This window comes from Buteo buteo, chromosome 5 (genome assembly GCF_964188355.1).
Source record: "Buteo buteo chromosome 5, bButBut1.hap1.1, whole genome shotgun sequence".
Taxonomy (NCBI): domain Eukaryota; kingdom Metazoa; phylum Chordata; class Aves; order Accipitriformes; family Accipitridae; genus Buteo; species Buteo buteo.
Genome location: NC_134175.1, coordinates 36,635,947 through 36,663,078, shown reverse-complemented (window position 1 = coordinate 36,663,078; position 27,132 = coordinate 36,635,947). Strand labels below are relative to the sequence as shown.

Here is a 27,132-nt window from a genome sequence, read left to right as displayed (position 1 = left end):
CTGCAAACCCTTGGGGTACCCCCATGGTCACGGTTTTGGGGTGCTTGTCAGTCTTAGGGGTACCCCACACTTTTGGGGCACCTCTCTTCCTTGGGGGCACCCATACAGTTGTGGGGCACCGTCTTACCCCTGGGGCGTCACCACAGACCCGAGGACGCTCCTATTCCCCGTGGACACCCCCAAAGTTTTGGGCATCCCCCAGCTCCAGGGCACCCCCAAAGCCCCCTAAGGGTGTCCCCATTCCCTGAGGGCACCCCACACTTTTGGGGCCCCGTAGCCCTGGAATCATCCAGTTCGCAGGACACCCCTTTCCCCTGTAAGCACCCCTGTATCCCTGGAGCCCCCAGTTCTTGTGCAGACCCCCATATTCTGGGGCACACCCACTACTTCCTGGGGTACCCCTCCATCCTTGGGGGTACCCCACACTTTTGGGAACCCCCCCATACCCCAGGAGCACCCCATATCCCTGAGGGCACCCCCCACTTTTGGGGACCCCCCATACCCCAGGAGCACCCCATATCCCTGAGGGCACCCCCCACTTTTGGGGACCCCCCATACCCCAGGAGCACCCCATATCCCTGCCCCCCCCCCCGCAACTGGGGGGACCCCCATACCCAGGAGCACCCCCGGGGCGCCCCTCTGCCCGTGCCCCACCACATTTGGGGGGACCCCCGCCGTACCCCGCCCCCCCGGCGCACCCCCCCTTGCGCCCCCCTTCCCCTCCCGCCCCGCCTCCGCCGGCCGGTGGGCGGGGCAGCCCAGCCGTGACGTCAGACGCGGAGGACGAGGGCGGGGCGGGAGGGGCGAGCGCGCTTGCGCCGCCGCCGCCGCTGCCGCCGCCTGAGCCGGCCCCGCCGCGGCCGGGGCCGGAAGTGACGCGCGGGCGCGAGAGCGGAAGCGGCGGCGCAGGCTCGGGCGGGTCCCCGGTGCGCGCAGCGGGCTCGGCTCCCTCCGGCCACGGCGCCCTGAGAGCCCCTCCCCTCCCCGGCACCGACATGATCCTGCTCGAGGTCAACAACCGCATCATCGAGGAGACCCTCACGCTCAAGTTCGAGGGCGCGGCCGCCGGGTAGGGACGGGGGGGGCCGGGCCGGGCCGGGCCTGACCGGGGCGGGGAAGGGGACAGGGCCGGGGGCGGCCGGACCGGGGCCGCGGACTGAGGGAGGGAGGAAGGAAGGGAGGGGCGGACGGCGCCGGCTGACGGGGGCAGAGCTGTGCCAAACGCCCGGGCAGAGGGGAGGGCCTGGCGGGTGGTGCCCGTGTAGGATGGGGGTCCGGGGGAGGACGAGGCTGAGCGGGGCGGGGGGGGGGAGCGCCGAGGCAGGATGGGGGCTGTGGGATGGAGGGGCTGGGCTGGGGCAGTTGGTACGGGGGCAGGATGGGGGCTGGGGGATGATGGGGCTGGGTTGGTGGGGATGGTGACAAGGCAGGACGGGGGGCCTGGAGAATGCCGGTGGGGGGGTGGCACTGAGGTAGGATGGGGGCCTGGGGAGGGATGAGGGCAGAGCTGGGACAGGATGGGGGGCCTGCGGCGTGGGAGGGCTGGGAGGAGGGTCGGTACTGGAGGAGAGTGGTCTGGGTGGGGGTAACTGAGCTGGGGGTGGTGGAGTTGATCAGAACTTGGGCAGAGTGAGGGTCTGGGGGGTGAGGGAGCAAAGTCGGACAGACAGACTTGGAGGGGGGAGTGGGGCTTGATGGGGTGGTTAGTGCTAGGGCAGGGGAGGAGGAGGGAGCTGGGGAGGGTATTGGAGATTGCAGTGTTGAGGCAGGCTGAGGGAGCAGAGGAGGAGAGAGCCTGGGCAAGGAGGGAGTTGGGAAGGGGGGAAGGTGGATTTGCAAGGATGTTTGCTTTGGGTAAAGCAGCATTCATCAGAACGGGCCCAGCGTGGTGCCAGCACTGGTACAGAATGGGGGCGGGAGGAGCTGAGGAACAGGAAGCCTGTGTGTGGAGCTGTGGCCTCAGCTTTTTGCTTTGGGCGTGGGGAGCAGATTCCAGCCTGCCCCCCTTTGATTTCCTGAGCAGGAGGGATGCAGGCCCACGGGTCTGCCATGGCCCCTGGTGCCAGCTTAGTGGGTGTCCTGGCCTTGGGGGCTGGATTGGGGGGGCTGGCTTGCACCTGCATCTCTGGCTGGGGCAGTTCAGTCCTTGGGGAGCCAGTGATTATTCTAGTGTAAGTGTTGCAGCAGAGCTGTAAAGGTGCTTATCTGAGCACAGCTTGGCTCAGAAGAGAGTCCCTTCATATAAACGTCCTTATTTGCAGCTGAACTACCTGTGGGCTCGCTAGGCTGTCTGCACCAGGCACCTCTGTATGGAGACAAAGTCCTGAGAAGCAAAGCGTGGTGGTGTTATCTCTGGGGTGGAGCCTGCCCTGGCGTTTCAAAGAGCAGGGCCCAGGTTGCCCCGGGAAGGGATCCCCCAGGCAGGTGCCTTTTTCTGTGTCACTTTTTCCTCCAGTGGCTTTCAAAGCTCTCAGCCTTTTGTGTGCAGAACTTGTGACAGAGGCCATTTCCTCTGCTTTCCCCTCTCAGTTGACTTCTTGCTCGGGTTTGCGTTTTTGGGTTTTGTTTTTGGTGGGTTTTGGTTTGTTTTTTTTGGTGTTTGTTTTTCCATAAAATAACCTCACAGGCTGCACTGCCTTGCAGGATAGCCGAGCTGCTTCCAGGCTTTTTATTCTTGAGCCTGATCATTTAATGCTACAAGTTTCCCAAAAGCACAGGCACTGCACTGGGAAGACAGAGCTCCCAGGTCACCGCTATGGTATTGCAGCTGCATCTATTAGAAAATATTACATGTACAGAGGTTAATAGTGTGTGTCAGAAATGCTCGTTCATCACAAGTCCGTACCGAGACACTTTTCCTGCTGGAGAGAGAAGAATGCGCGTGTGTCCATGTGTTTGTGTAAAAGTGGAGGTAGCAGTCTGGCGGTTTAAGCACACTTTGAAAACCTGACTCTGTGTGACCAAAGCTGGCATTGCTTGCTCTGCACCAGCCTGCGGGCCCCTGAAGTTTCCGTTTCTATGTACGGCAAAGCCTCCTCGCTTCTGCGTTGGCACGTTTGCCTGGCATGCCAGTTGTTCCTGGATCGATTCATAGCGTGGCTGATGGTGCTCTGCTTCTTACTCATTTACAGCATGTTCTTTTCTTTAGATGTCATTTCTACATAAGTTTTGTGCCTTGACTGTGTTGCTGAAAGAGAGGAAGTTACTTACTTCTGCATTTTCTTCTGTGCTTGTGCTGGGGCCCTCTTGTCCAGGCAAGCGCAGGGTGGAGACAAAGGTCTGAGATATGCAGGGAGGTGTATTTTTTTCTCTTGGTTTCGAGTCTTTTAGGGAATGGGTGTTATGCAATGTTTATTCATGTGTGTCCTGGTTTTGGCTGGGATAGAGTTAATTTTCTTTCTAGTAGCTCGTATAGTGTTATGTTTTGGATGTAGCATGAGAATAATGTTGATAACACACTGGTGTTTTCAGCTCTTGCTAAGTAGTGTTTATACTAAGTCAAGGATTTTTCAGCTTCTCATGCCCAGCCAGCAAGAAGGCTGGAGGGGCACAAGAAGTTGGGAGGGGACACAGCCAGGACAGCTGACCCAAACTGGCCAAAGGGATATTCTGTACCGCGTGACGTCATGTCCAGTATATAAACTGGAGGCGGGGGGGGGGGGTGGCCTGCGGAGATCACTGCTTGGGAACTAACTGGGCATCAGTCGGCAAGTGGTGAGCAATTGCATTGTGCATCACTTGTTTTGTATATTCAATTCTTTTATTATTATTATTGTCATTTTATTATTGTTATTATTATCATTATTATTTTCTTCCTTTCTGTCCTGTTAAATCTCAACCCACGAATTTTACTTTTTTCCCCAGTTCTCTCCCCCATCCCACTGGGTGGGGGGGAAGTGAGTGGGTAGCTGCGTGGTGCTTAGTTGTTGGCTGGGGTTAAACCATGACAATGTGAAATTTCTTTTCCCTCCGGCCACAGTTTGGGGATCACTCCTGTGGTGCTGAGCCTGGAGGCAGGAAGGGATTTCCTGTATTTCACTATTTTGGTGATGGTTTTCCCAAGGCATGTCTTGGGGGTGCACACAGGACTGTCAGGGCAAGGTCAAGCCTTAAGGGGTTCAGTGACTGGGAGCGAGTCTTGGACACTCGGACAGAGTTTGTTTTGCATTATTTGCTCTAAACCAGCAGTGGGGCAGATGCAATGCATGGATTTGTCCATAGTGGTTGTCTCAGAGCTAGGTGTGCCTGGTGGCTTCAGCGCCAGCGTGGGAGTTGGGCAGGGCGGGGTTTGTTTCCAAATCCTTTGCTGGGGACTTGTTCTGTGACATGGGCTGTGTCGCTCCCGTCTGCTTCCTGTGGCCGCACTGTGGCCATGATTCAGCAGGCTCCCTGCAGAGCTTTCCTGGACCATCAGGTGAGAGACACTTAGTATTTCACCCTGTCATATAGAACTAGGTCACTTTTAGAAGTCAGAGCTAATAACTGCTCATAACATTATTGTTGTACATTATATGTCGAAATCCGCTCGGCATGGAGGTCCATCAGCTGTCCCTGGAGTTGCCAGTGTGGAAGGTACCTTGGCAGGGCTGCAGACAGAGATCAACACATGAGGCAGGGCTTAACCCATGTCTAAGAATCCTCCCTTGACAAGGTCCTTGGGGCTTGGCAGCATCCACCTGTAAATAGGGTAATTCCAAATTTAGTTTGGTTTTGTGGGCAAAACCCATGGAAATCTCGCCTTCTTGGACGGCCACCATTCAAGGGTGGTATTTAGATGAAGGCAGTGACATGTAATGGACTTCAATGCGTCTGATTTATTTATTTATTTAATATTGTAATTTCTTGTTTTAAATCCATTTCCTTAAACCAACCACATTTTTAAACAAAGGCCTAAAGCTACAATAATCTGTTGAAATAACTTCAGTTAGGAATTTGCTGCTGAGACTTTCAAGTGTCTAACTGCTGCAGCGGGGGAATACCTGGTCTGTACCTGGAAACAAGTGTGTTGAAATGAGGCAGCTTGTGAGCTTTTGTAGGTGTCAGCTACACTCTGGTTTTCACATTTCTGATAGAAATGTGATGGGAGGGGATGAGCTCTACTAGTCGGAAGATTTTGTTTCTCATCATTGCTTCCCTTTGCTAACCACACAGAAAAAAAAAAAACAACAAACAATTTTGGTGTAAAACATTTTTGATGATTGTCTTCTGTGTCTGGTGAATACTTGTTCTGTTAACACACGGGGAAGAACTGCCTCCCAAGCCAGATTTACTGTCCATTCTTGTCCCACTCTAATTTAACTGACCCCAGTGAAAGTGGCACAGGGCTTCATTCACAGGATTTGGTTTTCCAGTCATACATAGCTCACCCCAAATTGCCAGTAAATTAATCATCTATCTCTAATTGTTACTTAGTATTTACCCACTGTGCAAAAGAAAACAAATTTGCATAGCTGGGGAACAGCATGCATTTTCCCTTGGTTGGGGGTGGAGGGAAGAGAATCTTAAATCGTTGGTTTCTTTACAGCCTTTAGTAGGTACAAATCTGCAGGGCTTCATGACTATTAGCTACATAGGGAAACAGCTGAAGCTTGAACTTTCCTCATGTAGAGCGGTTCCTGTGAGCTGATTAGAGAGCTGGGCTGAAGCTGCACTCGTGCTTTATGGTAATTCCCATTTGCGGTTGCTTTGGTGCTCGTTGACTGTAGAGCTGAGCCTTTCAGACAGTGAGGCTGAGTGCTGGGTGAAACCAGGTAGCGTGAACTTTGTGTTCATGATGTGATATGCGAAGAGAGCTCATCGTGGGGAGACTGAGGAGCGTCTGGAGGCTGTTGGGAATGCTGGTAGGGTAGAGGAGCTTTGGGTTCTGCTGGGCACCAGTGAGAAACTCCCTGCAGGAGTGGCTGTGGTGATCCGTGGCTACGGCACTTCAGGGGAGCTCAGTGGCCCCACTGAAAACAGAGGTTGCTCCTCTGCCACCCTCTCCTTCTTGCTGACAGAGGCATTTTTGTGGCTTCAGGGGAAACAGGATTGGGGAAGTGACCTAGGTTAAAATTAAACAGGCACAACTGGGTATTTTTAGCCCAGATGAGTTTCCTCATCCCACTCATTGTGCGAAGGCTGCTCAGCATGGTGCAGCAGAGGAGCAGGGATCAGATCTCCTTCCTTCAGCAGCAGTGGCAGGTGCTGGCTCAGTGTCCTCGCAAGCCCACCCTGGAGCTGCACATCTCCCCCGCAGCCTCACCTGCTGAAACTCAGTCTAGCTTACTCTGAGGAGTGCTTGGGTGATGTTGCTGGCAGAAAGTGGTACCCTTGGGTTCAGCATGGCATGGGTGGCACTACTGGTAAACCTTGGCTGTCTGCGTTGATTGAGCATGCTGTGGGTGTTTGTAGCTCCTGGGGTGCCACAGCACACCTGGCTTCAGCTACCAGGGAAGGTGACTTTGCATTAATGGCAGATCATGAACCACCTGTGTGTGGAACCAGGCAGTGCTCTGCTTTCGAGCAATAGTGCAGGGAACAGGAGGGAAGAGCAGCCCAGATCTGCAAAGTGTTAGGCTTCGCAGGTTGTTCTGTCATCGCTCCAGCCTCAGTTTTCATCTCAGGTTCCTGGAAGGGGCCTGCTCTGTATTATCCTCTGAGAACGGTTCTTGCTGCAGCCACCAGTACTTGACACCAAAGAAAAGTGGGTATCAGTCGCCGTCTAAAGAAATGCAGTGAATGGTGTGTGGAAAATGAGGCTCTTCCCCAGAGACCTGCCACAGCACTGGATCACTCTGGTGGGGAACCGCGGGTTACTTGCCTGCAGCTGGAACGGATATGCGTGGGGTGAAGACCTGGCTGGAAGCAGACCTGCCTGTACCTGTGTGCTGCAGGACTGGCCTGTGCTTTGTCTGTTGGGAATCCCAACACCTTCCTACTAGCCAGCCTCCTCCAGGCTGCCCTGCCCACAGCATGGGAGAAACTCAGGCATAGAGGGGTCACCTAGCCAAGAGGGGAGAGCTAGCACATGTAGGGGCTGCTGTACACTGCTTGGCATTGCCCGCCTGACAGAGCACTCCTACTCGAGTTCGTGGGGTGTGTGATGCCAGAGCTACAGGAGCTCTTTGATTTCATACAATCCTGCAGCTTACGCAGAGTAGCTTTTGTTAGCTGAGCGAGGCCCAGGAGTGGAGGAACTGTTCAGATAATTTTAGACATTTCTCATAATTTTTTTATTGGGGTGGCCTTTCTGTAGTGAGACCCTGCAGTCTGAATCTGGCTCGCTGTCTCCAAACCGTGTGTCAGCCCTGGTGATCTGAAAGCTCTGCTCAGACCTTTAAGCTTTGAAATACCCCCTTTCTTTTTTTTCCCCCCTCTCCTCTGGGGCAAGAGATTAGAATATCTGTATGCCTGCAGCTTTTAAAATAATTGCCATCCTCCCTTATTGGGTACAGGCCTTAATTGTGATGTGGGAGATGCTTCAATGCGGTTGTTGGCCAAGTTTGTATTTAGCTCTGTTTAATACAGAAGATGAGGGCTCTACGTAATTACAGTCTTCGTTCTTCTGTTCTTAAATTTGTTGTAACATATGGCTAAGAGCCTCCATGGCCTGAGAATGAAGCAGGGAAGTTTGGAAGTTGTCCGAGTCAAAATTGAGGAAATGCTGTCAGAAAAAAAGATTTGCTGTTGCTCTTAAGTGCTTGCTGGCGTCTCTCCATGGGCACTGTGGCTCTTCGTGGATGTTCTGCTGGGGTGAAAAATCTGATTTGGAGCTGGCTCTATATTAGATAGACGGAGCGTAGGAGCCATTTGGAGATGAATAGGAGGGATGCGGGCAAGAAGACATAAAACCTGTCAGGGCCTTTTATTGTTAAAAGCAGAGGGCAGATGGGATTCGGTGTGGATTTGACTTCAAACCTGGTAAGTGTTATCAGAAAATGGACCGCTGCCTGGAACAGCTGCCATTTTAGCATCTGAGTTCAGGCAGGGTTTTGTAGAAAGGTCTGGTCTGGATTCGGTGTTTAGTGCAGAGAGGAGCCATCTCAGTTATTCCTGGTATGAGCTGGTTTTATTGTCCATTTGGGGCAGAGGGTAGCAAACAGGGAAAGTCGCTGGGGGAGGCTATGGTTCAGGTAGCATTGGTGGTAAGGCGCTTGTAGGGGTCACAGCAGCTCTCTGCCCTGGGAGTGGATGGGCTGTACTGTCTGAAATCCTCTGAGCGTAGCCAGGTTTAGTCTGGTTCTCGGAGACTTGAGTCAGGGGTGGAAGTGAGCCTCAAACAAGCTCCCTGCTACCCAGAGCCCCTCTTTGAAGTAAAACACAAAAAGGATGGCTAGGATTTACAGTCACTTTGCACCGAGCTGCTAAACTGCTGATTCTTGCCATGGGTGTGGATGGGTCTCATCATGGAGTCAGGGGACACTGGAGCACACTAGACTGGACAGAGCTCTTTGGGATCACACCAGTAACCTGACGGTAACAGATACCCAACCTGCAGCAGCACAGTCCCAGGCCCACTGTGCATCCCCTGCACAAAGTCTTTGCCTGCACAAGATCTGGGAGGGCCAAACACGGAGAGGACACACTGTGCCTCTGCAGAGTGTTTGGCACGTCCCCGCTGCTATTTCTGTTGGCGGAAGATGGGGTTGGTGGAAGGTCGAGGGGAAGTGATCATGTGCGTATGACCTGCATCGCTGTCGCTCATCTGGAACCCGTGGGAGGCTGGAGGTGAGAGCTCTTCTCTCTTCTGCCTGGGGACTTCTTGATGGGGGAAGAACAAATCAGGTAGCAAAAGGGTGATTTTTCTGTTGTGGAAACGTTTTAAGTAGCCAGGATAGCTTTGGTGAGATGAGCCAGAGAAATAAATAGAAGCACTTTAAACTTTGGGGTTGTAAGGCTGCTGAACTGTGAAGGGCTAAGACAGCTCACTTTGCTCCCAGCCACACTTCTCATACCCTTCCCTGTCCTCCCCTGGGCCAGGCCAGGCCTGGGTTACTTAGGTGTGTGCCAGGCGAGGCAGAAAAACACCCTGCAGTAGATCACAGGGCCAGCGTAGCTGTTAGGAGCTCTGTATGCAGCTCACGTGAGTGCTTGCTTCACTGAGTCTATGCTGGGAAGCGGCTGAATATTCAGCACCCAAAGTTCTGCCCAGTTACCTGCTTTTCCCTTAAATATCTCCCCTCCTCACCATCCCCAAGTACAAGAACCGAACCACTTGGAAAATTGGTGTTAAAATAACTTCTCTAAGAAATCCATGCTTGCGTTGAAACATTCGGAAATGGGGCTGTGTCAGCTGTAAGCTTTTGTGTGCAGAACAAAGGCTGTCGTGCAGAGCCATTAACTGACTTTGGGTACACGGTCTCACATGGCTTCTTAAATAATGGGAAGAGTGATCTTCCTGCCATCCCCTGGGGTACTGGGTGAGTGAGCAGGGAATCGTTGTCCTTCCTCGGCAAAACCACTCCAGTGCACTGGTTGTCAGTTGCTTCCCTGCGTTGCTTGGTGGGAGGTGCTGTGTGCTGGGAGCCTGGGCTCTGGGAGGCATCGGTTTCGTGTGCATGGGGAATGGGATTTGAACGGTATTCCTCTGAGAAGACAGAACCAAGGTTTAAGGATGCGTCCTCTTTAATATTCCTAGCTCTCGTGTGCCTGACTGCGCTATCTTTAAAGCTTCCTACATAGGTTTCTTTTTTTATAAAAATTTATACTGCCATCCAAGCTGATTCCCAAGTCTGAGTGTGGTGCTCTAAAAGAAGAACACGTCTGCATCGACTGACCAAGTGGGATCAGTGGGATTTTCTTTCATCTCTGCTCTGAGCAGTCCTCAGTGAGCTGAAGTGGCTTGGATGCAGTTTGGGGAATTGCTCCCCTTTCCAAGAGCCTGAGCTGAATATGCAGCCAGGGGATGCCTTGCAAGCCCCCATCTCAGGCCCAGCTGGGAGGGGGAGATAGAGAGTGAGCAAGGTCTCAGGTAGCTGGCACAGCTCTTAAACTAAAGGACCTGCATTGGATGCGCTTGCACTGCTTCTTTCAAGTGTGTGGTTTTTATCTTCAGCGATGCAGCACAAAAGACGGAGGCTCTCCAGCCTCCCAACAAAAAGGACTGTTGCTTTTCACAGCTAATAACTTTCAAGAAACAGCAACACCTCATGGTTTCCACTTAGAATCTCTGGCTGGGGGTTAATTCCACCCTTTCCACCTGAGTAAAATGTTGTTGACCCGGTACATGGTCTGGGATCAGTGCTGTTTAGTGCCTTGGTCTTCCTACATTGCCCATCTTGAGTTTTAGCACATCACGGTCATTCCTGGCTTCCAGGAATGAGGCTGTCTGCAGAAAAGCTGATGGAAGAACAGTGCTTTCTGCTGGTGGGGGGGGAAATCATTAAAACCTTTCCAGAATATGGTGAGGGAAGGTAGATATTGAGTCACCACTTCTCCCACCTTTCTTGGTGTACGTACTGAGGTGTAGCTGGTACCCAGCAGCATACACATGCATGGACAGAGCAAGTTTTGGCAAAAAGGTTGAAGTTGGTCTCTGGGCAGTGGCATCATAGTTGAGACCGCAAGGCTGCCTTGAGACACTGGCTTTGGTTTGGGGAGCTATTTCAGTACGTTGGTTCAGATGGATGTGAATGAACTATTTTAGAGGCTAGATTTCTGTCAGCCGTAGCATTAGCCTGTACTCTGTTTAATATCAGCCACTTTTGAAAAATAAACAGAGATATGCTGTGAAACAGCAGTAGCAGACTGGTGTTTTTACCCTGTTCTTATTTTCCACCCCTGCTCTCAGCAGTGGAGGTACCTTTGCATTGCTCCCTGTTGGAGAATAACCTATTAATATCAATCCCCTCAGAGCTGCCAAAGCAGTTTTATAGTGCCAGTCCCAACAAAACCACTTTTTAGAAGCAGTTAGATCTTTCTTGGGATCCTGTTGTACAAATCATGGACAAACTGGCAAATAGGGTTTGTTAAGATGTTAAATCTTCATACCCACAGCGTAAGAAGTGATGTGTCTTTGGCTCACAAGGTGCTCTTGTTGCTGATCAGGGATCCGAAAGACCACACTGCGCAGTGTTAGAGCAAACCCAGATCTACAGTTTTTCCTGCAGGGGTAGTTGGCATAGTGTTGGGGTATTTCAGAAGGGACATGAAGGGGCAGGATGAAATGCACAGCTGGAAAGTTTCCTTCTGTGGTTTGCTCCTCGCCGTGAACTTGGAGAAGGGGTCTTTTCTGCGAGCGAGTTGTATCAATGCGTTTGCAGAGCTGCTGTTGGTAGTGAAGGGGGCACTGCATTGGGAAGGATTGTTCAGCCTCTAAGTCCCCTTCTGTGAATTAGTATTGCAGGAGCTTAAAAAAGAGCCTCTGTCCTCAAACCTGTATCGTAGCTGTTCCGTACGGAGAATGCACTTGTTAAGCTCCTTAGTGATGAGTAGCTTTCTCGGGCATTTCTAACTGGAAATCGGTGATCTCAAAATCTATTCATAGACTACAAATAATAACAATTTCTGCCAGCTTCAAGGCCTATTTATATCAGCTGGGGTAAAACTGGTGCTTATAGGAATGTGGAGAAGTCTAAGATCTCTTTTCAAAGGTTATCTGCTAGTTGAACAGCAGGAGATAGAAGGGTTTTCAGGTACAGCTGCTTGTGAGAAACAAGGCATTGGAAATTAATATTCTTTCCTTCACAGCTTGGAGCCTGGTGTTTGAGTTCTCATTTACCTCCTTTGTTTTCTTTTCTTTTTAGAAATAAACCAGAGGCAGTAGAAGTAACATTTGCAGGTAAGCTCCACAGCTCTCTTGACTTCTCTGAAAAAAGGGCTGGCTAAAATGGTCTGCCCACAGTTATGCCTGGTGTGCCCAAATTCACCCAGCAGCTCTGCAGGGGAGGAGAGCTGTGCAGGGGCAGACGGTGTGGACACCCTGCAGTGTCCCCAGAGCTGGGGCTTTGTCAGCTGCCTCGCTATTTTCTCTGTCCATCTGCCTTCCCTGGGACTCTCCCCACAGCAGTGAGTTCAGTGGTGGCAGTGCTTTAGTGTGTGTGTGCTACATAGCTCTTCTCTTTTTATCTTGCCTGTTCTCCAGCGCTGCCCTTGATGCTACTTGCTATTAGGTCTTTAGCACCATCTGGTTTGGGTTGTTAGGAAGCTGGCTCGGTGTGACAGGCAAGATGAATTCATCGCCTGAAGTTTTCTCTGCAGGATGAGAAGTGCCAAGGAAGTTCAAGTGTTCATTCAGCAACTGATTTTTTTTGCTTCTGTTATCAAAAATCTCTGTAAGCTGCAGAGCTTCATGAGGAAGTGGAGTTTGCTAGGTAGCTGGAGGGTTGCCTTTCCCTGCCTCTTGCCCGTTCTGCAGTGAAGTGGAAGCTGTCTCAGCAGGCAGCGGCTGAGCTGCCTTTGCTGACAGAGATGTTTTTTCTTCCAGGCTGCAGCTCTGGCCCAGTGGGCATGTCAGTCACTTTCTGTGCTGGCCATCCAGAAGGCTCCCGTCTCTGCTTGTTTGTATCCTTGTGCATTGAGCACAAGCTGATTTGCCAGGGATACTAAATGACACTAGACTAAAGCTTTCTGTGATGGACAGGTGTCAAAACTGTTTCAACCCGTTGAATGATAACAGGTCTCCCTACATGACATTATCGCTTTCCTTAATTACAGGTTTCTGTCTTGGTGTATGTGTGAGGGCTGGAGCAGGGGGAACAGTGTCCCTTTATGCAGTTCCTAGAACATGTAGGGAAAACCTTCCTCAAAAATAGGAACTGGTTCTTGTTCCCTCACGTTTCTCTTGCTTGCTTCATAGACTTTGATGGAGTCCTTTACCATATTTCAAACCCCAATGGAGACAAGACAAAAGTGATGGTCAGTATTTCTCTGAAATTCTACAAGGAACTCCAGGAACATGGTGCTGACGAGGTGAGTGAGCATCTCTGGGCCTTGAGCCTACAAATACTGTTTTAGCATCGCAATGTCCTTGCAATGTTGACGGATCTAACTTCTAACCCTTAGAGAAGCATCTGTGCTCCCATCTCACGCTGGTCAAAGGAGCAGCCCTATGCCAACCAGGAGTCCCACTTTGCTGGAAGACAAGGGCAAAGTGTATTTACACTCTCTCATGAATAAGAAGTCATCTTATATGACCCTACAGCCTGAAAGGTGAAGGGCACCACTAATTTTGAATGTTCAAATGAGTGTGAGGCGTGACCATATCGAATGGTTTCTCTGACTGATGTGCTGAGCCGACAAGTGAAGGAAGGCACCAAGACAAATCTGGAGTCCCACGGCGCTGCTCTTCTTCTAACCACACTTCAGAGCGAGCGACGGGCTCCTGCTGTGTGTGCAGACCTTGATCTGCAGACTGGTTCCCTTTTCACTGCTGCTGTGTGAAGTAGCAGGTTCAGTTCCTGTTGAATGGGCTGGGGCTGTGGAGGCCCATTTATGGTAGAAATAAAGAGCCTCTCTGAGCTGTGGTTGGGTGGTGAGGCAGGAAGTGTGACTCAGTTCCTGAGTCAGTTTTCAAATCTCCACATGGTAGCAAATGGGGTTCACCCAAGGCTCTTCAGCAGGCTTTTGCCTCTGGTGTCTGTCTTTGGAGGAAAACAAGGAAACTGCTCCATAAGTTTATTGTGAGTCTGGTGAGAAACAAGTGATTTGAACCCAAAGTGAATTCCTGTGAGTTGCTGTAAGACCTACCAAAGTCAGAATAAATATGACTGAGTGTCCTGCTTTCCTGGTTCCTGTATACAGAGCTTTCTAGGAGCAGCATTGCCTGCTACGGAAGGTACTGCTGCTGGCAAACAAGAGTCAAGCAGCCCAAAGGGTGGACCCCTTTCAGCATGTTTAGCAAGGATCAGTACAGTGTGTGATCCCAGGAGAACTGCTGTGGTGGGCAAGTGGCTAACACCACTGTGCACCAGCAGACACCTTGGTGGTGGTGGAAGGCAACTTCCCAAGCTTTTAGAGGAAAATGGGATCTCTGCAGGACTGCCTTGGGAGTGCTGACTAAATAGAAATTACATTTTTAAATCACCAGTTGGCAAACTGTTGCTTTCTGTGCTTCCCTGGAGACGATGGAGCTTGTTTCTGCTCTGTCTCTGGTGAAACCCCACTGTAAGGAGCACAAAGTGGGGTTCCTGCTAAGACAGAGCATCTCCCTGGGCAGGCTCTCTGCTGAGAGGAGGTTTTAGCATGCAGAGAGCCCGTGCATCCTCTCTGCGTGGCAGTGGGTGTCATCCCAGGAGGGCCAGTTCTGCCACAGCTTTGTTGTGTTCTTCTCTATGAAATACCTCCTGTTCCCGGCCCCCTCATTGACACAGAGCTATGGCTCAGTTGAAAATTGCCATTGATGTAAAATTCAGCAGTGATTATGTTTGAAGAAAGGTTTTTGCTATGCTGTAGGCGGCTCTGCTTCTGGGAGGCATCCAAGCTGCCTGGCACTCTCCTCTCCATCCCTGTCTCTCCTGTGCAATAGGCTGAGACAGGGCAGGCAATTGCCCAGCCACGTTGTGCCTGACCCCTGCTCTGAATTTGCCTTCCTGCAAGGAGAGGGTCAGGGCACACTTTGCATCTGCCTTTGAATGGGAAGATCGGTTGTAGCCCTCAGATCAGTTGTGTCAAGCTCTGCTGACAGTTCTCCTTTGAAGGTGAGGTGTATGGAAAGGGTTTTCTTCCCCGCACAAGTTCAAGACCAGCAAGAACTTTAAAAAGTTCCAGTTTCAACTCCTGTCCTGCAGCGTGTCCCTTGTCAGTGGGCTTCAGGGAGCTCTGTCTAGAGCAGGAGAAGCCAATAACACTGGAAACCAGTGACTTAATATTTGTCCAAGTTCACTTAGACTAGGGGAGGCAGGTGCTCTAATTTGATGTTTCTAAATGGAGAGCAATCATGGCCTGGGCTGTGCAGGAGAAAACAACTCTGATGGCTTGCGCTCTCATTGTTTAATTTCTTTCCTAGGTATTGAAGAAAGTCTATGGAAGCTACTTGGTAAATCCTGAATCAGGTAACCCTCCAATAACATTTACTCTGTATGTCTGAATGCAATTCCAAAATGACTTAAGTCGCCTCAAACGAAGGCTGCACTTCAAGAGCTTGATATCTGGGGCTCTGTACAATGAATGGCAATTTAAAAGGTGGCTCAAGTACGTCAGGGCTGAAGTAGCTTGCAGCACAAGCTGTAATTCTTGATGCAGCCTTTCTCCGGGAAGCCTCTGTTCCTCACGGTTGGGGTCTTTGTTCTTCTCAAAGACACTTTGTGAGACACAGGAAAACCATGGTTACCTGTGACAGCATCTCTTCCTACTCACTGTAAAAACTTGGGAGCAGCTCAGCCAGCACGTGTGTCTGGGAGCTCAGGAAGGAGCCCCAGGAGTGTTGCCATGGCCACGCACTGAGCTCAGGCATGGCTTCTGGTGATGCTTGGAGTGGGAAGTACTCACCCCTGGGGCTTTTGGGAGGGCTTAAGGCAAAGGTGGGACTGTAGGTGTCTCTTCCCAGAAAATGTCTCTGGCTTCATTAAGGCCCTGCTTAGATTATTAAGTCAGTGGCTGTCCCTCCCCAGGTTACAATGTCTCTTTGCTCTACGACCTGGAGAACCTTCCCGCAGACAAGGACGCTATCGTGCACCAAGCTGGCATGTTGAAGCGCAACTGCTTTGCTTCAGTCTTTGAGAAGTATTTCAAATTCCAGGAAGAGGGCAAAGAAGGAGAGAAAAGAGCTGTCATCCACTACCGGGATGATGAGACAATGTAAGTCTTCAAACCAAGCAGCATGGGAGTCAGACAGCTGTCAGTACACTTCCTGCTCCAGCTCTGTGTTGTGGTGGAAAGTCAGGAAATCCTACTGCTCTCTACTTCAGGGTAATAAGGGCCTGTCCTAGGCTGTCAGAAGTACCCATTGAGGGTAGTGCTCATCCCTCGGGCTGCAGGGATGTTACACAAGAGTCTCTGTTAGTGGCAGCACTTGTGGCTGCACGCAGCAGAGAAACTGGCCACTCCCAACAGAAATGTTTTGCTCCTTGTAAATACTTTCTTGAGGGAGGGGAAATTTTCAGCAACCAGGCTTGTGAATGGTAGTTGTCTCTACTTGACCTTGTCTGGCAGTTTCTTCCTCATCCAGTTGTACCTCTTAGCTCCTGTTCACAGCTGGGTTTTCCTCTCTCACCCCCCTGCAGGTATGTCGAGGCAAAAAAGGACCGTGTCACGGTTGTGTTCAGCACGGTATTTAAGGATGACGATGATGTGGTGATTGGGAAGGTGTTTATGCAGGTATGGAAACTGAATTATGGGGAAAGGGTTTGGTCTTCGATTCAGATGCCTTCTTGCTTGAAGCAGCATTGCCAAACAAGCAGATGTTAGGCTGAAGTTAACTCATAGGCAGTTTAATGCACGTAAATGCTTTGCAGGGCTCCAGGCTGCACTGGGATGGAGGAACCATGTTAATAGGTGGTGTATTTTCTAATCCAGGCTCTTGCATTGGCATCTTTATTATCGATGGTCTTGCTTGTATGGACAGTCAAACATACGTGTTACAGATGAGAAACACCATGGTGAATACTTCAGTATCCACCTTGAGGCCCTGTAGTGCAGCTAGCTGTGGTATAGGGATCGCCAGCCAGCTGAGGAGCCAAGCGTGGTGGGGAGGCTGTAAAGGGAGAAGCAGGGGTGAGGCAATGTGCCGTGCCTGCGATCGTGCTGAGAGCTGTCTTCACCTTGAAGTTTGTTCCTGCCAATGCTCAAATGCTGCAGAGTCTCAGCAGCTCAGTGTGGCTGTTCTCACATGCCACGATAGGGTCTCGATTTTGAGCTTTTCAAAGCTGTGAATTTGCTTAGTTTGTGGGCTTGAATCAATCGTCATAATGCCAAGTACTTCTGGACTCAGCTACCCTTTGCAACTGCCATTTAACTGGGAAACATTCAGAGGCCATAGTAAACACTTTGCATGTCTGTTAGTGGCTGCGTGCAGTCTGTGGAGATTGAGGTATTTGCTTACAGCTGAGGAAAGCTCAGTGCATGCTGGTATGTGTGTTCATCTGTGTCACTGGCCTGCCTAGCTCACCTTATGTCTGCTGAAGCACCTGGGGAGCTTCCTGCACAGGCACAGCTGGGGAGCAGGGCCCTGCAGTGTGTTCCAGGGCTAGAGGAGCTGTAGCCCATCCATTCAGGGGTGCCAGGCCATGCTGCTGACAGGCTCATGGACAGCAAGTTACTGGCCCAGTTTGCTGGATACCGGTTTATCTGTGTTTGGGGGTCATTAGAACAGGGTCTGTTGTCATGGGAGTCTTATCTTGTAGCTCTGCTTTCTGTGTTCTTTAGCTACGGGCAGGGCATCTGCTCTGGCTTTGAGCTTTTCCCCACTAGCATATGCCACAGCCTGGAGTTCAGCTTTTAAAACAGGGAAGGAGGCATGAGGTGAACAAAACAGGGTTTGTGAGACTCCCAGGGAGGCGGCAGGCCTTCAAGGCAGCGGCTGTCCCAGAGTCTCTGTGTCTCAAGTTCTTGGTTTTTACAACAGCAAACCCTGCTGCTGCCCAGCCACAAGAATTTCCACTCTGAGTCACACCGGCTCCTTCCCTCCAGCTATTGCTCTTGCATAACACAGCCCAGTCAGGCATGGTGGCGGCTCATCTGGGCTCTCATGGAGAAAATCTGACCATTAACTAACCAGTGAAGCCTTTTGAACCATTGTACCCTCTGGCATAAGCAGGCAGAAGTGCAAGCTAAGCGTTTCATTAAGGAAACCCCAGTGAACTACTGGGTTCTCTAAAAATGGCATGGATGCTCCTGCCCTTCCTAGGGTGAGCTCTGCTCAGAAGGGAGGAGAGGTCGAGGGTGGCTGATGATGTGTAGGTTGCGCTGGGGGACAGTGAGGCAGAGGGGAGGCTGCCCTGCCTTGGGCCAGGGGAATGTTGTCTGGACTTTCCCAGCCCCATGTGGGGGACAGTCCTATAATTCCTGAAATGCAGACCCACTTCATTTCATGGGAGGTGGGGGTTGTGCTTGTGCTGCTGTCAGAGAGGTTCCCTGGTGGAAGGGATCTCCTTGCCTGGAGGTATTGTTTCGAGATAGAGAAGTGTTAGGAGGAGCAGGCTTCGCACACAAGCTTCAAATGCTATAGGTGCTTCTTAATGCTGAGGCAAAGATTTCTGGTGGGAGGGGCTTTCTCAAACGGCAGAGCCTTTATGCTAAGTGCAATGGAGACCTCACAGCCCTTTCTGAGAATTTCCTTTCCTCTGGGCTGATGGGCGCTGCTGACTTTTGCTGGAAGCATTAATGATGTTGACCTGGCAGGAACTGTGCTGTCTCATGTGCTTTTTCAGACTGAGGTGTCCCTTCCACAAAACACCCATGGTAGGAAGGGTGATGCTGAAAGCCACCCCAGCTGAGGGGCTGTGCTAGGGCCACGTGTAAACCCAGGACAGTATGCATTTTGGTCTGGTTTTGCTGGGAAAAAAAAATTGTTTTCCAGAGGTTTGGCCTGATAGACTCAGCCCATTCAGGGAAAGATGGGAAACCTCCAGCTCAGTTGCCCTGTGGGAGTAGGAAAACCCCGTTTGCTTTCCCAGTGGAGTGTCGTAGTGGGACTCACCTTCGCTTTGTCTTGTTCAGGAGTTCAAGGAGGGTCGCCGGGCCAGTCACACAGCCCCACAGGTGCTCTTCAGCCACAGGGAGCCGCCCTTGGAGCTGAAAGACACAGACGCGGCTGTTGGCGACAATATTGGCTACATCACCTTTGGTAAGCAGGCAGCTCTGAGGCCTGGGGACACTTGGGGAGGAGAGAGGTTCCTGCTGCTGCATGAAAAACAAAAAGGAATTCACCTTCCCTGAGTCTTCAAACAGGTCATTGGGTGCTGAAGGGATTCTGCAGTTGCAGTCTGCGTTGTCTGCCCCCTTCAGTGTGTCCCTTCACTGTATCAGGTCACCTCAGCTCTGCTGTGGGCAAGAAGGCGTGGAAGTGGACAGTGAGCCATTTAGTGTCTGCCTGTAAAATAAGTTCAGCATTTGGGAGCAAGAGAAGGGTGGCTTTGCTGTGATATTGTAGAAACTGGAGGTTTCTTGTGGGAGGTTTCATGCAAGTGTGTTTGTAGCTTGTCCAGCTGCAGGCACCTGTGCAGTGCTTGATCAGCAGAGGCAGTCGGAGATCAGGAGCAGGGCAGTGAGTTCTGCTTCTCCAGCTCTGCCTCTTTGTTCTGGGCCAAACATTTCCATCTCTGATGAGCTGCTTTCCCCTGCCTGCAGAGGTGCAGGCCAGCAGAGTCATCGCTTCCTCCTGGGCAGCAATGCTGAGGAGTCCAAACCCTGCCCTGTTCAAAGGGAAAGGTCTCTTCCAGAGAAATTGGAGGTCATGGTTGGATGTGCCATTAGGGTCTCTCAGGCCAGCATTCCTGCAGTTCAGAGCTCAGAGGTGGAGCACAGACACTGCAGGACAAGGTGAAGTTAGCGCTGCCCTCCTCCTGTGCTGGGAATGGTTCCTTGAGGTTAGGGCAGCTCATTAGCTATGGGAGCGCTGTCTAATGGCAGGTCTGGGACAGTGAGCAAGACTTCATTCTTGTCCAGATGAAATTTCCCTGTTATCTGATCTGACAGTCCCAGGTGAGATCATCACCCAGACAAAAGGTCTTTCAGCCTTTGGATCAGGGATGCTTAGCACAGCACCAGCCTGTGGAAAGAGTGAGCCACCAGGCCCCTGCAGTAACCAAGTCTGGCTCTGTCACGGTGCTGACAAGCTGCCAGGCAGGGATCCACAACAGATTTCAAGATCCAAGGGCAGTCTAGATCTTGAACTCAGTTGAGCGGCCTGGCTGCCCTTGTCTGCCTCCCAGCTCTCTCCTCCATTTGCTTCTCCCAAGCACTGAAGTAGCGTCATGCAGTTTCCTACAGTGCCGTCATCTCTGGGCACTTGGCCTTGCCTGTGTCCTCCAAAGTGCACAGCTGTGTCCAGGCTGCTGCAGGAGATGTGGAAAAGTGCTGCAAAGCCCTGTGTTTAAAATCACAAGTGCTGCTTAGTCTTGGTATGTGTCACAGTAAAGGGCTCTTTGTAGAGAGCAAAGCAGGTATTCAGAGCAGCACACCTTGAAGCCTCCAGCACTGGAGGAACCTGAAGCCCTTTGGTAGCCTCTGGAGGCTCTAACGGTTTGCGTCGCCCTCTTTTTTCAGTGCTGTTCCCCCGTCACACCAATGCTGCCGCCAGAGACAACACCATAAACCTGATCCACACGTTCCGGGACTACCTGCACTATCACATCAAGTGCTCGAAGGTACTGAGGGGATGGGGCTGGGGGATACAGGGTAGCTTTGGCCCGTCTTAACCTGGGTGCTGCAGGGGAGGAGCTCGGGGCAGGGGTGCCCCCCTGAGAATTCATTGGGGCCTGGCATTGCCCTCCCCAGTCCTGCAGGGGTGGCAAGTGATGCATCATCACCTCCCTGCTCTTTGGCATAGGCAGTGCCTGTTTGCTTCCCATGCTAGCAGCGAAATAGGATTTTTCTCTTTTTGGATCTGGTTTCTTTTCTTTCCGGGAACAGAAATGAGGGTAATTGTTCAGAGAGACCTGGCTTTGATCAGGGCTTAGACAGCAATTTTCACTGTTGCCTCCTGAACTCCCCTCGTAGCACCATGGCTGTGCAGAGCTACGTGCTTTCCCAACAAGGAAGAGAAAAATAGCTCCTACCCCATGTCCTGAAATCTCAGCTATGAAGGAAGGATCCTGACCCGTCCCCATTTTGTCCTAATGAAACGCAGGCCTATATTCACACGCGTATGAGGGCAAAAACATCGGATTTCCTCAAGGTGCTGAACCGTGCCCGTCCAGACGCAGAGAAGAAAGAAATGAAAACAATCACGTGAGTAGGAAAGCAGGGCTTGGCTCTCTGGGCTTCTCTGCCAGCCACGAGCTTGCTCCTTCTCAGCTTGGCATACTCTGGTCCAGGGAGGACTGGGATGCTGCGGGGGTGATCAGACCAGGGCCTGATGTGCTGGGACCCCATCTGAGAGAGAAAGGGGGTGTTTCATAGCAAGGTGCTTGCCTGGGTGCCTTGAGGCGAAAGCCTGGATCACGGCATGTTGGCCTCTCAGGACCCCTGTACTCCCTCCACCACACTCACTGCCTCACGTGTCCTTTGTAGGAGCTGGGTCTGTGGCAAACCCTGTGCCGGCAGGTCCTTTGTGAAAGAAGGCTCGTACACAGCTTTGTGAGCCCTGGTGTCTCCATTGTCCCCCCCCTGAGCCCGTGGTGGTGTTTATGGGGCTTTTCCCCTGTTGTATTAAAGCTGGCTGATCACCTCTGGGGGCAGCTCCAGCTCACAGGGGAGAGTGGCCAGGTCCTTCCTGGGGGTTTTTGGGCACTGGAGCAGGTTCCTGCTGCCTGGTGCATCTGCTGCTCCTTGGAGCCCCTAGCTGCCCTTGGCCAGCAGATGGCTGGGGCCAGGAGCGCTCCCGGGCCACCGTGCTAGCTGGCTGACTCCCTCTTGGGAATAAAGCAGCCCAGAGCAAAGTGGGTGGAGAGCAGTTGCGTGAACATGTTTCCCTCAGGTCCTTTACCCTCTGCTGATCCCAGAGCTCCTTGGCATGCTTTTTCTGTGTGTTCTGGCATGCCCCCCCTTTGCATTCTGCTCTAGGGCAATGGGGTTGTCCCCTCTGCAAAAGCCAACCCTTCCCCACAGCCCCATGACCTGGTTCTGCAGCCACAAATGCCTGCAAGCTCTGGACCAGCAGTGCCTGCCTGGCTTTGAGAGCTCAGTGCAAGCATGCGCCCCACCAGAAGCCCCGTAGCCAGCCTGGGGCACCCCAGAACAGTGCTGGGGGCTGCGCTGACCTCTCTCTGCATCCTTTCAGGGGGAAGACGTTCACAACCCGTTAACGCCAGGTTCACTGAGGCTGCAGTGGAGGACGAAGGTTGGGGCACTTGCTACCCGATAATCGTAGCTTTTAATGTTGCACCTCTGTGGGCTCATAAGGAATTCAAGCAATCGGGGGTCTGTTTGTACGACAGTTTGGGGAGTAATCTGCAGAAACGAGCTGTGCTTGCGAGGACTCGATCGTTCCAAGAAACAAAACCTTAATTCCAGTTTGATTGACTTAATTTCTTTTCTTTTTTAATTTTTTTTTCTTTTCAAGCTGTTTCGCTTTGCAATATGTTACCGGAAATAAGTTGCAGTATTTCTTATGAGAATAATGCAATATTAACTTGTTTTCTTCTGAGTATTTGAGTTCAAAACTCCTGTATCTGAAGAAATACTGTTGGGGTTCATTAATAAAGGAGATCTTTCTATCTTAAAGGGCTGTGGGGCTTTGGCTTGTCAATGCATGTGGCCTTGCCCTGGAAGGGGTGTTTGGAGTCACAGGTGCAGTACTGTATCCTGGAGCAAATTACTTCTGGTGGTCTCTGTCTTAGGGGCTGAAGTGGGGGCTGTGCCCAGGTCTAGGAGTGAGTAGCCTGTTGTGTTCAGGAACTCCTGGGCTGCACAGAGCAGGATTCTACCCTCAGCTAGCAAACTGCACCCTTTCCCCCTTCCCTCCTACCCCAACCCCCTCGTTTCCACCTAACAGGGAGAGCTAGGATGGGGGTCTCTGCCTCCACCCAGCCCAGCATAAAACCGTCTGCCATTGCTCCTCAGGCCATGGTTGGATGCTGGGGAGATCCCTGAGGAGGGAAGGAGCATAGCTCCCCAGGTCCTCTTCCCCCCCAGCAAGCAGAGTGGATGGCATCCAGTTAAGTGAAATAATTTATATAATTAAAAGACATTTTCATACAAAACCCCAGGCTTGACCCCCAGATGGCGAGGGCAAAGCAGGGCAGGCTGGAAAATTACAAAGCACGCACTGGAGAAGGGTGGTGAAACCCATCTCCCTCATCCCTCTGTACACGAGCCACCTGGCAGAGCCAGGACGCCATCCCTTAGCACAGTTCCTAGCGATCGGGGCGCTGGACACAGAACACTTTGGCTTGGTGGTCGCCAGAGGTCGTCACCACAATGGAGGCATCCCTGGGAGGAGACAGGGCTCAGAAACAGGGCTGGGGGGCTTTGGACATCCCTCACCAAACCCCCTGCCCCAGCTCTGATATTCCCCACTCCCCCTTGAGACCCTCAAGTCTCAGCACAGACCTAGGTCTGTCCCCTCCCTTGGGACCAGACCCCAGGGACACCCAAAAGAGAGCAACAGCTCATGATTTGAGTTCCTGAGGCTGGAGGCCCCTGTCAGCCCTGGTCCCTCCACCCAGCAGGGAAGGGGTCTAGGGATTCCCTGCTCACTTGTTGACAGCAAAGTCGAGGATTTCGGCTGAGTGCCCTCGGTACTCGCTGATCATCTTCCCCGAGCGGGCGTCCCAGAGCCGCACAGCCCCGTCCAGGCTGCAGGTGTACACCACAGCTGAGCTCTCCTCCCACAGCAACTGCACGATCCCTGACTGGGGCAGGGGCAGGCCACAAGGTGAGTACTGGGGACACCCAGCAAGTCTCAGCTCCCTCTGCATGCCACCCCCCCCAGCATTGTCTGCCATCCCCACAGATAGGAGAGCCAGGCCCTAGGACCAAGCTATGAGGCACATCCTCTGTGCAGGGACTGCAGCTGCCTTTGGGGAAGCCCAAGAGGCTGAGAGAGAAGCACAAATTGGGAACTGGCCCCAGGAAAGCCCCTGGGCTCCAAGGGAGGTCTCGGATGGGCCCAGAGACACCCCCCAGGCCTGGGGAGAGGGGGGGTAGGGCAGTACCTCGTGTTGGCACTTATGCCTCAAGCTTTGTGTCGAGAGGTCATAGATAGCCAGCGTGCCGTCCAGGTAGCCCACAGCAGCCAGTGGCATCCTGCAGAGAGGGGAACAGGCGTTACACAGAGCTGGAAGCGCATGAAGGATCAAGGCTGAAGGCAAAGCGCATTGAGAAAATGAGGGACAACCCAATGACCGGAGCCATGAAACATCTCAGTTCAGGAAACCAACAGGACAGTGAGAGCAAGCAAGGGGCCCAAGGTTCACATGGGAGAAGACAATGTCCTGGTAGCAAAGATCCCCAGCAGGCCTGTCTGGAGGGTATCCCAGCCAAACAGTGGTCCATCAGGCTAGCCCAGACACCAAACAAGTTGAGGGGAAGGGTCCGAGTGTGACTTCCCTGTCACACAGAAGTAACCCAGAATACCCACAGCCAGCTGGGGAGGATGAGGTGAGAGGAGAGCAAGCACGAGGGATGGAAATGGGTCTGTTGTTAGTAACAAACATCCCCCCCGTAAGGTCTGGCACTGAAGAGGGACTGTCACCCCCAGGCCACGTGTCCCCACACTCACACATTACAGAAGCCCAGTGACTCCACCGAGTTGGACTCGGCCTCCTCACCCTCGCCGGTGGGGGCCCTAGGGGCCATGCTCTCCATCTTGAACACGCACACCACCTGGGGGGAGGGAGGCCGACTAGTGCCGGAGAGGAAGGGAAGGGGACCCCCAGTCGTACCGAGGTCCCCTTCCTTACCCGGGATCGAGCCTTACACCCCCTGGACACCAAGGCCCGGCCCCAAAACCTCAGCTCCTCGGAGCAAACAAGGCGGGGAACTTCCTTCTATGAGCCCCGCGGGACCCCCCCCAGTCGCGGGTCCGACCCGTAGCTGGGAGGAAGCCGTTGTGTTGGCCAAGGGCGCCTCCCGCTGGCTGCCGGTGGCCACCACAGGCTGCTCGGGGCCAGCGGAGCCCAAACCACCTGGGCACACTGGCCTGGCCCAGGACAGGGGCTTGGAAGGCCGTCACCCCCGTCCCCCGGGGCTCCTGGCTCTGCCCCAGCCAGCACGGACCCACCTTGCCCGTGGAGGAGTTGACCAGCTTGGCGTGACAGTCCACAGAGCCTGTCATGATCAAACTGCCGTCCTGGTTGCTGGCCACACACGTCAAGGGGTCCTGGTGGCCATCCTGGCCTGGGGGGCAGGCAGGAGAGGCATGAGCTCCACACGTCCTCCCCACAGAGACCTGGTGAGCCTCAAAACCCACCCTCCTGCAGCCACCACCTTGCCCAGCTCTGCCAGCATCCCGATGGCAAGGAGGAGCCACCTGTGGGGGCATGGAAATCCAGCACCAGGCTCCTCCAGTGCCACCTCTCCACCCAGGGAGAGATCAGAGCCCACTGGAAGGGGCTGTTCCCCAATTAGGGAGCATCCCAGGTGATTAACCTCTTCCCTACCTTTCAGGACATGCAGTGAGGTTCCCTGCTTCAGGTCCCAGATGCGCATGGTGCCATCCTCATATCCCACCACCGCTCGCTTCCCTGGGTGAGACAGAGCCAGTGGATAGAGCCAGTGCTCCCCTCATCCCTCCACCTCCCACTCAGCACAGACTGGCAGAAGCAGGAGGGCAGATGGTGGCGGTGGCATCTGTCACAGAGCTGATGACATTCCCCACCCCAGACAGCTCCCGTGCCTCACCATCAGGCAGGATCCTGCCACATGTGGCCGGGCACGCTGGGCCCTGGAAAGTTTTGCAGTCTCCGCTGGGGATCTTCCACATCCAGGAGTTGCCATCAGCTGTGCCCGCCAGAAGGACATGGGCTTGAGGGTGCCACTCCATCCACTGGGCAGAGAGAGGGACAGGCAGTGTCACAGGAGTGGTGTCCTCCCTGCCACCCAGCTGAGTCCCAGCTGCCGGCCCACAAACTCCCCATGGCACCAGGGGTCCTGCCGCTCACCTCCAAGTCCCCCACCTCAAAGGACCACACTTCTTCCTTGGTGTCCACCCGCCACACTTTGATAAGCCCAGACATGTCACCCGTGGCCACGAACACGGAGTCGTGACTGAAGCCAGCACAGGTGACCGAGTCCTTGTGTCCTAAAGTTGTCAGGGGACAGAGACTGCTCAGGCCAAACTACAGAGGACGGTCAGGAGCCCAGCTCCAGCAGAGCATCAGCTGGGGAAGAGCATGTCCGGAGAGATGTGGCTGGAAGGGGACACGGCCACTCACTCGTACAGCCTCGAGCACCTCACCTGAGCATTCGAACAGGAGCTCTCCATCGCTCACGCGCCACACAAAGGCCTTGTCATCCTCCCCACCCGTCACCGCCAGTGTGTTGGTCTTGGGGTCGAGGCTCACGCAGAAAACAGAAGCTTCACAGAAGAGTAAAGAGAGGCTACGTAGCTCGGACACCGCTCACGCCCCACCTGACGTTCCCTGGGGATCCAAACCCCACGCAGCCCTGGGTCTGGGTGGGATGTCAGCTAGCTGAACTCCCAACTCAAACTAGTGGGAATCAACTCTTCCCGCAAGGAAAGAGCAGCGCAGGCTGGTGCCGAGCTCAGGGTGAGCCGCCGCAGTAGGAGGCTCGAAGGGCTTCTCTACCAGAGTGTAAGGTAGAAATGATCACAGCCCAAGGCAGCCCTGAGTCGTGATGGCTGTCCCTGGAACGGCCGGGAGATGGCAGCCCGGCAAGGACCTGCTGCACCCCCTTACTCTGGGGAAAGCCAGGGTGGGAGCAGGTCCCGAGGGGGACCCCAGGGGCCCCTGCCCGTGTCCACCACTCACCCGAGTGGAGGGAGAACGTGACCTCGCTGTCGTCCTGCGCCTCCATGCCGTCCTCCACCCCCTCATCGTCCTCTGTCTCCCAAGCCTCGGCGTCGGGCTCTTCTGCCCCCTCGTCGTCAAAGTCCACGTCCTCCATCTCGTCGGCCAGGTCATCTGCGGAGGACGAAGGTCAGGACGCGACTCGCGGCCTGCCGGGCTCGGTCCTTGCAGGGCAGGCGCCTGCGGGCACGGGGGGAACAGGGGGGTCCCTGGGGGACGGGGCAGCCCGGGGAACGCGCCATCCCGATGCCGCCGCAGCCAGGACACCCAGAGCAGCGGAGCCGCAAAGGAGCGGAGCGCGACGCGGGGAAAGGCCGCAGGCCAGGGGCGGCGGGGGGGGAACGGGCCGGGACCCGCGGCCGGGCCCGGCGCTGGGGCGGGGCCGGAGCGGGCCCGGTGCCCCGGTGGGAGGCCGGAGACCCCGCGGGCCCTGCCCGGTGCGCGGCGCGGGGTGCCCCGTCTCACCCGGCCCGGGCGGGCCCAGCTCCACCACCTCGATGATCTCCTCGTCGCCGTGGAAGCCCAGCGCCCCCGGGCCCTCGGCGGGCTCCATGCCGGCCTGCCCGCGCGCCCCACCCCGCCGCCGCCGCTTCCGCCGCTCGCCCCGCCCCGGCCAATCCACGCCCGCCGCCCTCCCGCCTCA

At 53.6% G+C, this 27,132-nt stretch overlaps 2 protein-coding genes across 2 annotated transcripts; one reads left to right on the top strand and one right to left on the bottom strand.

The window, feature by feature from the left end:
* Nucleotides 1–879: 879 nt before the first annotated feature.
* Nucleotides 880–22,239, top strand: ARPC2 (actin related protein 2/3 complex subunit 2). The gene is made up of 10 exons (XM_075028669.1): nt 880–1,069; nt 11,724–11,758; nt 12,776–12,888; nt 14,924–14,969; nt 15,528–15,714; nt 16,140–16,233; nt 18,574–18,700; nt 20,122–20,222; nt 20,705–20,805; nt 21,797–22,239. The coding sequence occupies exons 1-10, from the start codon at nt 996–998 to the stop codon at nt 21,819–21,821; spliced, it is 903 nt and encodes a 300-aa protein (XP_074884770.1). The 5' UTR covers nt 880–995; the 3' UTR covers nt 21,822–22,239.
* Nucleotides 22,240–22,670: 431 nt separating this feature from the next.
* On the bottom strand, nt 22,671–27,064 carry AAMP (angio associated migratory cell protein). Its single transcript, XM_075028668.1, has 11 exons — nt 26,955–27,064; nt 26,451–26,603; nt 25,916–26,035; nt 25,620–25,759; nt 25,360–25,504; nt 25,119–25,202; nt 24,740–24,855; nt 24,239–24,342; nt 23,673–23,763; nt 23,215–23,369; nt 22,671–22,947 (listed from the first exon to the last, which is right to left on the bottom strand). The coding sequence occupies exons 1-11, from the start codon at nt 27,040–27,042 to the stop codon at nt 22,872–22,874; spliced, it is 1,272 nt and encodes a 423-aa protein (XP_074884769.1). The 5' UTR covers nt 27,043–27,064; the 3' UTR covers nt 22,671–22,871.
* Between the last annotated feature and the right edge of the window lie 68 nt (nt 27,065–27,132).